At 37.0% G+C, this 10,389-nt stretch overlaps 1 protein-coding gene across 1 annotated transcript; it reads left to right on the top strand.

The window, feature by feature from the left end:
- The first annotated feature begins 523 nt into the window (after positions 1 to 523).
- Positions 524 to 1,770, top strand: LOC140778439 (thaumatin-like protein). Its single transcript, XM_073123152.1, has one exon. It carries the CDS (start codon positions 729 to 731, stop codon positions 1,485 to 1,487), a length of 759 nt encoding a protein of 252 aa, XP_072979253.1. The 5' UTR covers positions 524 to 728; the 3' UTR covers positions 1,488 to 1,770.
- Positions 1,771 to 10,389: the final 8,619 nt, after the last annotated feature.

The raw sequence follows: 10,389 nt of genomic DNA, 5'->3' as shown, positions 1-10,389 counted from the left end.
AAAAAAATGTGATTCTATTGGGAGAGAGAGAGAGAGAGAGGGAGGAGCTGGTAGGAGGTTCGCGGCTCGGGGACGACCACCCTGCAAGCGCACCTGGTTGCTATTGCTTTGTGTATGATGGAAAGTAACTCCGGTGGTACAGACAATGTGTTGGGACCAACTTGGGATAGGAGTTTTTATTAATCATCCAGGAATAGTTGTGTGAGACAATAATTTTTCACATGATACTGAGTTAAAAAAATCATATTATTTTAATAAATTATTTGAATCCTAATATATTTAACGAAATATTTGTCCATGTTGCAGCACTTGGGAAACAAAAAACTAATGTTTTCACTACTACTCAAGTCCGTACATGACAGCTTTAATCTGACACCACTTCTCTTCTTTTGCTAAATAATTCTGACACCTCTTGTGGTGCCCATTGTGATGCACTGCTCATATTTCCATCTGGCTCTCTTTTCTTGCAACCTTTTACTGTGCTCCACACCCTCATAATTGAATACTACACTTGCTAACACTCTGCTCCCAATATTTCAACCCTAAACCCCAATCCCTCGTTCTCATTTTAGATCTCCCTCCTTAACCCGCATTCCTAGAACCTGCGAGCCCCACCTGTCTAAATCCCGGATCCTCCGCTCTCTGCCTTCTCTCTAGTAAATACTACTGATAGAAGAGAGGGAGAGAGAGGGAGAGAGAGGAAGAAAAGAGGGAGAAAAGAGGGAGTCATGGTGTCCCATTCTTTACGTATGGTTTTCGTCCTTCTTGTGGCCTTGTTGGACAATGGCGGTCCTTCCGAGGCCGCGACGCTAGCCTTATACAACAGATGCCACGAGCCGGTGTGGCCAGGCATCCAGCCAAGCGCCGGTAAGCCGATCCTCGCCCGTGGTGGCCTCCGCCTCCTCCCTAATCAGGCCACCTCCCTCCGCTTCCCCCCGGGTTGGTCTGGCCGCGTGTGGGGCCGGCAGGGTTGCGACTTCGACCCAGCCACCGGCCGTGGTCACTGCGCCACTGGCGATTGCGGTGGCAACCTCTATTGCAACGGTCTCGGAGGCACTCCTCCCGCCACCCTCGCCGAGATCACCCTCGGTCAGAGCCCCAACGCCCAGGACTTCTACGACGTGAGCCTTGTAGATGGCTACAACCTCGCCATCTCCATGACCCCCTTCCGTGGCGGCAACGGACGGTGCGCCTCCGCTGGCTGCGTCAGAGACCTCAATGAGGTGTGCCCCGCCGGTTTAGCGGTCAGGGCCGGGGCGGACAACCGCGTGGTGGCATGCAAGAGCGCCTGCTCGGCCTTTGGGTCGCCGATGTACTGTTGCACGGGGAGCTTCGGGACCCCGCAGCAGTGCAAGCCGACGGCGTACTCGAAGCTGTTCAAAACCGCCTGCCCGAGGGCGTACTCCTACGCGTACGATGATCCTACCAGCATCCTCACTTGCACAGGGGGGAGCTACGTCGTTATCTTTTGCCCGCATAATCATTGAGTCCGTCTGGTTGCCGGGTTTAATTTCTTGCTGTTTGTTTTAGCTGATGTTATTGTTTTTTATCTTTTTTCTGTTTCTTCTTGTTGGGAAGGTTGTGCTACTTGGTACTACTACTAATCAGTGGGAGAGTACTGTAGGGTTTCTAGTAGTAATAGTATCACCATGGTTGATGTACTACTGGATCTGATCTGGTCTACCGCTGGTAGACCTGGATATGGCTCTGTGGACAGCCGGTGTTTGGAGTTGCATTTTATTAGTAATCTACATACTACCTTTTGATCTATCCTAATTTCTCTGCACTGGATGTTGACGCTTTTTTCATTTTATGCACAGCTTTTGGAGTTTTTGACCAAACTATATGCCTTTTATTTTTTAAATTTAATTTACCAAAATAGATTGCCCCTTAAATTTATTATTAAATAAGTTCTAATTCACTATAATTCTAATAAATATATATAATTTATTAGCGTATTTTCTTTTAGAGTTTTAAAAAGTGAACTGATTTTATGCATATAAATTAATTAATTTTCAGCAGTTAAATTAAAAAAATACGTCTGAAGATAAAAGTGCTAAAGTGCTAAATTGATCGGTTATTAGAAACGTTGATCTGATTCGGACTACTCTATGTGACAGTAAAGTTATTGTTTCTCGGAATTTGATTCCTTGTCATTCTTAAAACCCAAATATCTTTAAACGTTAAAAAATTATTTTTGGTGTAACATTGGGAAACAGACGATTCAAAAGGACCATGAGCGGAATAAATGGGCTAGATGATTTGTTTTTAGAATTTTATAAATCTCATCTTTTATTTATTTTTAAATTTTCTGATTAAAATTTATACTTTGAGGATTTTTTAAGCCGACAGTTTTTTCCTATAGTTTTTACACGACATTGTGGTATTATTTTAACTAACCAGTATTAATCCTGTTATACGGTTATGTTGGTTATGTAACTATACTGAAATGCTCTTAAAAGATTCAGATCTAATTCACACTAGCTAAATCGATTTCATCTTTTCCAAAATTATATCCTATTTCAGACTAAAACTTAATTTATTAAATCTAATCTTTCTTTTCCAAAGCTAAATCCCGCAGCATCAAATTTAAATCTCCCTTTTCAAATTATATCCTATTTCTAGAGAGTAATTTAGGTAATTTATAAATCATGTTTACTGTGATCTTCTGTTTGGTTTTTTATGTAGAGTTATAAAATCCTCAATAATAAAAATTGATTTGTAAACTTTCTTTTCATTTTAATATATACAAGCATTTGTCGTGACCTTTTTCTTAGTAAATGGACTATAATGGGTAAAGAGAAATAGTTACAGACTTACACTCCAGTACCTGCAAAGGAGTATAGTTTTTCTATCTGAAATCGTCTCATCGCAGCTTACGCCCATCCTTGTGTTGAATGTGTGTGTTACGCTTTAATACCAATTTGATAAGCTCTGATACCAATTTGTTAAAGCTAGAATACCAAAATTGATGGGATCTAGAACCAAAAGATCGGCTACGGAATAATTTCTTAAAATCTAAATTTATTGCATGAAGCAGTCCGCGCAACTGTAAGAAAATATTTGTCAGATATTTTCCGGTAGTTAGAAAATTACGAAACCAATTGGGTTGGATTATCTTCCTAATCTATAACTTTTGTATTTATGCCCTTTGCAGATTCGAATTGTAGCAAGGACGGAAATATGGAATAACATGGGTGATGGTGGTGGTGACGGGTGGAGTGGATGTTAAGGTTATGGATGGGTATGAAGATGAGGGTGGATTGTGGAAGTGATTAAGGGAAGTAGACGAAGGGAATGAAGTGGTCAAGGTCCCAAAGAAGAGGGGTGGCTCGACAATCGAGGGAGATTAAAAGTGAGGAGAAACCTTGCCAACGGTAGAGGTGGAAGGATGGTGAAGAGGGAGGAAGGAGGAGTCTAGAGAAAAGATAGGAGGCAAGAAATTAAGAATCCAATAGCAATATAAAGTTGGGTGCCATCTACATATTTATAGAGGCTAGCCAACAAGTCCTAAAACAATATGAAACCCTAACAAACCAACTGAACAAGTATTCCCTTATCTTCTTCGAATACCTTTCAGATTAAGCTTTTGTTTTGTCATAGATATATTCCGAATCTGGAGAAGTCATAAATATAAAAGTTATAGATCTAGAGGTTGTCGACCTTATCCAATTAATTTGATATTATTTAGATATGTGTCGAATATTTTACAAATATTTTTTAGAAATTGCGCAGAGTTGAATTTAGCTAATTAGATAAAATCCTAAGTGTATCAGCCCATCACGCTTCCCCTACCTTGTCCTGAAGATGTCAGTCTCCAACTCCCATATCGTCTCATCAGATGGCTTGCCAAGCCACTCAACTAGAATCTCCATCTCCAATCTGGTGTCAGCGTCAGCGTCTAGCAAGTACTCGAACTGGCTCTACGATTTCTATCTCCTCCAATGGCTCCGGTAGAACTGATCTAACAATCTCATGATCTCCAATACGCTCTCTCAATAATGAAACATGAAAGATAAGGTGCACTCTCTGAAAAAACCCCTAGACACATGTATGTATCTAAACACTAGGCAATGATATCGCTCGTTCGCTTAAGTAAAAATCCGAAGAAATATTAAGAATGAAAGCAGAGATGAATGCCAAGATTTTAACGTGAAAAAACCCAAAACGGGAAAAAACCACGGATCCAAACTCGGATGAAAACCAATCACTATGATAGTAGCAATTACAAGACTGACTCACAAAATAACCCGTCGATCCAAACGACTTTGTTCCTCTTAGTCTTGATCGCTAGAACCCATGATTCACTGCTTCTTGTGATTGAAGTCCAATCTCAGTAGCCCTCGAGATTGATCTTTCGTCTAGATAGCCCTTAAGACGAAAGATTAGATTCTTCAAATTAGAGATTTTGTAGACTTGTATAAAGCTCATATATATGTAAAAATACACTTAGAATATTTTGTACACAATTACCAATAATTAAAAAACCTAACAATCTCCCCCTTTGGCAATTTGTGACAAAACATCTAGTTTACAAGATATTACAAAGAATTCAAAATGAGCATTCAACAAGTCTAGAAGATTTCGCACTTCAATCCCTGCAAATAATAAAAATATACCAATCCAAGATCAAGTGAAAATAACTTGAAATGAATAACAATCGAAACACAAGTTATTAAACAAGCATAAGTTCAAAAATACTTAAGCAAAGTTATTATGCAGTAAACATAGACCAGTAAACTCTAATAAACTCCCCCTATGCCAACACTCCCTCTACACCAGTAAACTAAACTTTAAACTCGCGTCTAAACTCACCACACACACTATACACTCTCCCCCTTTTTGACACAAATGCCAAAGACTAGGAACTCGGAGGGAACTAACGATGAAGAATCGTCAACACGAAGTTGAGGTAGGTGACGAAGGCAGCCTTGGTTTCTAGGTAACTGTAACTTTTTTAGGCATTCTAGAAAAAAAAATCGCAAGATTCAACATATGCCCAAAGCATACAAAAAATTCTAGAAACCATGAAGATCCTAAATGAAATCCATCTTATCACGTTCAATCGCACAAGAAACATCAAGGTATTAACTTTAACGTGATCAAAATTTGAAAACGCACGAAATCAATCAAGATCAAGAGAATTAATTGAATAAAAAATAAGAAAATTGATGAATGATCATACCTCGCAAAAAGTGAAGAAAATCTTGAAGTTTCGACCAAAAGACTTTAGATCCGGAGGAGAATTACCCTCTAAAAGGGTTTGAAGTGAAAAATTTGATGAAAAAGATGAAGATCTTGAAGATTTGATTTTTTTTAAAATCAATAAAAAACACAATAAATCTTTTTGGAGATGTACTTCTAAAAAATTCAAAATAGATTCAAGACATAGAATATGACAATCAAATGAAATAAGTCATACACAGATCAATCAAATCATCAAGAGCATATTATAATCAATTCTAATGCATCACTCAAAATTAAATTAATCTTGATTGATCATAACAATAAGTATATACAAGTTGAGTATAGATAACATGAACCTATCTTCTTAAACAAACTTTTCTATTTAACCAATAATGCAACACAATAGTCAAACCGACTTAGTATAGAAAATTTTATACTTTTCGACTTATTCTCCATAACATGACAGGAATTTTTCCTGTATTTTTTTTACTGAAACATATAGGTGCAATGATGGCTTTCACACATGAGTAGGTAGCCCTTTTCTTGTAGTACAAATCAAACAATGTGCAAGAAAAATTCACATATGTCATTTTTGTTTTGAATTTGCAAATAATATATTGAATCAAACTAGACTCTAAACAAGACGGCTTTCACACTAACTCATTCTAGCCCTTTTCATTGATCTTTTATGAACAAATTTTTGATGACTAAGCATGAGGTCAAACTGTGCAAATCAAAGTTAATAGTGAGCTATTTAAAAAAATAATTCATGATATCATGCTCACTCAAGAATACACATACGTTATGAGTGCATTAAAATTAGTTTCATTATAATAAAAGTCGAGGGAGTGACAAAATCAAAATTGATACAATACTACAAGATAACAAAATTGACTATAATAACTCATAATCAAGAGAAAAATCATATTTTTATGTCAAGAGTATATTATTGAATCTAGGAGTGCATCAATTTTTTTTTATGACAAAAACTCTCGGCAAATCTGAAACTTAAAACCAAAGAAAATTTCAGAGTAAAAGAAAACCTAAAACAAACGAAACGAAAGAAACTCGCAAATTAAAAATAACACAAATCCCAATAAAATCAGTCCAAAGCACAAATCCCTAAAGAAGTAGGAAGATACTCAAATCTCTATAAATCCAAAGGTTTTGTAAACAAAGCACCCAACTGTTTCTCCGTCTCAACATGTTCTAGTGCTATTGTTTTGTCTTCAACTAACTCGTGTATAAAATGATGTCGGATATTAATATGTTTTGTACACGAGTGTTGAATAGGATTTTTTGATATATTAATAGCACTCATGTTGTCACAATAAAACACCATAGTATCTTGTTCAATGCCATAATCCTTGACCATCTGTTTCATCCATAATAACTGAGAACAATAACTCCCTTTTGCAATGTACTCAGCCTCCGCAGTAGATAAAGATATCGAGTTTTGTTTCTTACTATGCCAAGCAACCAGATTGTTTCTAACATAAAAACATCTACTTGAAGTACTTTTTCTATCATCACATGAACCTGCCCAATCAGAATCCGTGTATCCCGATATGATAGCATCCGAGTCATAAGTAAACCAGATACATAAATCAACTGTGCTACTGACATTTCTAAACCAAATTTCTAGCATGTTTTGCATTTTCTAAACCAAATTTAGTCACAAGTTCCTTAGCATACTTGGTTTGAGCGATAAAAATCCTTCTCTCCAATTGAGTAATTTGAAGCCCTAAAAAGAACTTCAACTCACCCATCATGCTCATCTCAAAATGACTGTGCATGAGATCTGCAAACTCCGTAGCTAATAATTGATTCGTCGCCCCGAAAACAATGTCATCCACATATATTTGTGCCACAACTAAACTGTTAGGTTTTTATTTGTTGGCAATTGTGTACAAAATATTCTAAGTGTATTTTTTACATGTATATAAGCTTTACAAAAGTCTAGAATATCTCTGGTCTGAAGAATTGCAAGGTTATTGGAGAAAAGCTGTTGAGTTCACACCGCGTTCACAAACGAGTTCGAACGCGGTGCGTTCACAAACGAGTTCGAACGCGAAATCTGCGTTCACACAGACAGAGAGCCGCGTTCACAAACGCGTTCGAACGCAACCTGAAGAATTCAAGCTGTCGCGTTCGAACGCACTCGAGCCCGTTCAAACGCACCAACAAAGTTTAAAAATATTGGACTTTCATGAGTACGGATAAGATTCGAAGTTGGCTCTATCTTGAAGTTCATGAGTACGAATAAGACTCGGATTTGGCTATATCTTGAAGATCATATATAAGGATTCTGAAACCCTATCTTAAGGGGAGTTGAAGAAATATTATTGAAGGAGACTTCTTGAGGCTACATCGATTCTTCAACTAACAATGTTCCACTCATCTACAAGAATTTAATCTTTCGTCTTAAGGGTGATCTAGACGAAAGATCAATCTCGAGGGCTACTGAGATTGGACTTCAATCACAAGAAGTAGTGAATCGTGGGTTCTAGCGATCAAGATTGAGAGAAACGAAGTCGTTTGGATCGACGGGGTGTTTTGTGAGTTAGTCTTGTAACTGCTACTATTATAGTGATTGGTTTTGATTCGAGTTTGGATTCGTGGTTTTTTCCCGTTTTGGGTTTTTCCACGTTAAAATCTTGGCGTTCATCTCTGCTTTCGTTCTTAATATTTCTTTGGACTTTTACTTAAGTGAATGAGCGATATCATTGCCTAGTGTTTAGATACATACGTGTGTCTAGGGATTTATTTTTTCAATTGGTATCAGAGCAGGTTCTCTCACTCTTTGAGAGAGATCAGATAGGCATGGATTTTCATAGAGATGGACAATCATCTATTAGACCTCATATTCTAGATGGATCAAATTATGGATATTGGAAAGCTAGGATGAGAGCTTATTTGAAATCTATAGATGAGCGAGTATGGATGGCCATTGTGAACGGTTGGAGTCCACCAATGTACATGGTGAATGAAAAACTTATTGAGAAACCGATTGACTCATGGGATAAGTCAGACTATGACAAAGTCGGCTGGAATAGCAAAGCAATAAATGCTATTTTTAGTTGTGTTTCCTCGGAAGAATTTAGAAGAATTTCTACGTGTGAGATAGCAAAAGAAGCCTGGACGATCTTAGAAACTACTCACGAAGGAACCATGGCTGTAAAACTTTCGAAACTTCAGAGGTTGACTACTAGTTTTGAAACCCTACGTATGGAGGAGAATGAGACATTTGATGAGTTCTATGCAAAGCTGAGTGATATAGTCAACTCTAGTTTCAACCTAGGAGAGAAACTTCCTGAAAACAGAATTGTCCGTAAGATCCTTAGGTCCCTTCCAGAAAGGTTTCAGGCAAAAGTTACAGCTATTGAGGAAAGTAAGGATATCGATTCAATGAAAGTTGAACAATTGGTAGGAAATCTACAAACATTTGAGTCTAGTCTTTCAAAATCGAGGAAGTCCAAAGGGATGGCCCTATCTACAGTTGAACAAAATTTAGAGGAGTCGGATGATGAAGGTGATTTAGATGTTGAGATGTTGACCATGTTTGTCAAAAAGTTCAATAAATTCTTTCGGAAGCCAAACAAGTTAAATGCTGAAAAACTTAAGAAAAGCAAAGCCTTTGTAAAAAGGAAAAATACTGTGAGTTCAAATACAGGTGGTACCAACAACAATGTCAAACAAAAAAATAAAAATTTTGAGAATAAAGTTCAATGTTTTGAATGTTCTGGTTTTGGACACATCGCACAAGAATGCCCTAATCGTCTTAAGAGGAAGGGCAAAGCTATGAAAGTTACTTGGGATGACTCAGATGAATCTATTGATGATTCTGAAAAGGACGAAGAAAACTTTGTAGCTTTTACCTCTTCTCTACTTTATACTGACTCTATTGTTGATACTGATAGTACAGATGATCAGGATATGTTACCTGCTGAGGAAGATGAATCTGAAATCCAAAAGGCATATAATGACTTATACCTAGAGTCGTTTAAACTCAAGAAAAGCAATCTTAGACTACTATAACGACTCAAGGTAATCGAACCAGAAAGAATTCAATTTGAAGAGATGTACAAATTGGAGCTTGAACGTGTCAAAGACCTTTCTGAACAACTTGACAATGCAAAAAATAAAATGAAGGCTGATGAAATTGAACTAGAGCGATTGCATAAGGAAGTTACATTTCTGAAAGGGAAGAATAAACTTGACGAAATTCTAAAAGCTCAGATCTTTGGAAAAGACAGGTATGGTGTTGGATACACTGGTAATTCAAATAATAATAAAACTGTATTTGTTTCTGCAGATATACAAAAGGAAGAATACCTGAAGCCATTAACCGCATTTACAAAGCAATTGTGGATGAACCCTTCTAAACAGAACTTGAATATACAAACTGGTGAATCTTCGACGGTACCAAAGGTAAACTCTAATCACTCTCCTCGACATAAGGTGAGTAGAAAAAGGTTTGTTTCGACATGCTATCATTGCGGCATTCTAGGGCATATTCGACCACATTGCAAATTTTTGCAAAAACCTAGAAGTGCTTTTATTTATGGGATGAAAACAAAGGCCATATGGATCAAGAAATCTGATTTGAAATATTATGTTGTGCATACTACCTTGAAAGCCTTAAATTCTGAATTGTGGTATTTAGATAGTGGCTGTTCAAGACATATGTCGGGTGACAAGTCTTTATTTTCTAATCTCGAAAAACATGAAGGGGGAGTTGTGACATTCGGAGATGGTAACTCATCCAAGGTAATAGGTAAAGGAAAGGTAAGTACTCCAGGGATTCCTAGTCTCGAAAATGTTCTTTATGTTAATGGCTTGAAAGCAAATTTATTAAGCATCATTCAATTTTGTGATGAAGGTTATGAGGTAGAATTCTCTAAAAATGATTGTATTATTCTAGATCATAATGGTAATGTTATATGTTTTGGATCTAGAACATCTAATAATTGCTATATTGTTAGAACTTCACATAATCTGAAATGTAACAAGACAAAACAATAGCAATAGAACATGTTGAGACGGAGAAACAGTTGGGTGATTTGTTACAAAACCTTTTGATTTATAGAGATTTCAGTATCTTCGCACTTCTTTAAGGATTTGTGCTTTGGGTTGATTTGTGTTTTAGTTTGCGAGTTTCTTATTATTTTGTTTCATTTTTTTTAGGTTTTATTTTACTCT

The sequence above is a fragment of the Typha angustifolia genome, chromosome 15 (assembly GCF_048772165.1).
Source record: "Typha angustifolia cultivar Huaian chromosome 15, ASM4877216v1, whole genome shotgun sequence".
Classification (NCBI taxonomy): domain Eukaryota; kingdom Viridiplantae; phylum Streptophyta; class Magnoliopsida; order Poales; family Typhaceae; genus Typha; species Typha angustifolia.
The sequence above is the reverse complement of the archived record's forward strand: the minus strand, read 5'-3'. Positions and strand labels throughout refer to the sequence as shown.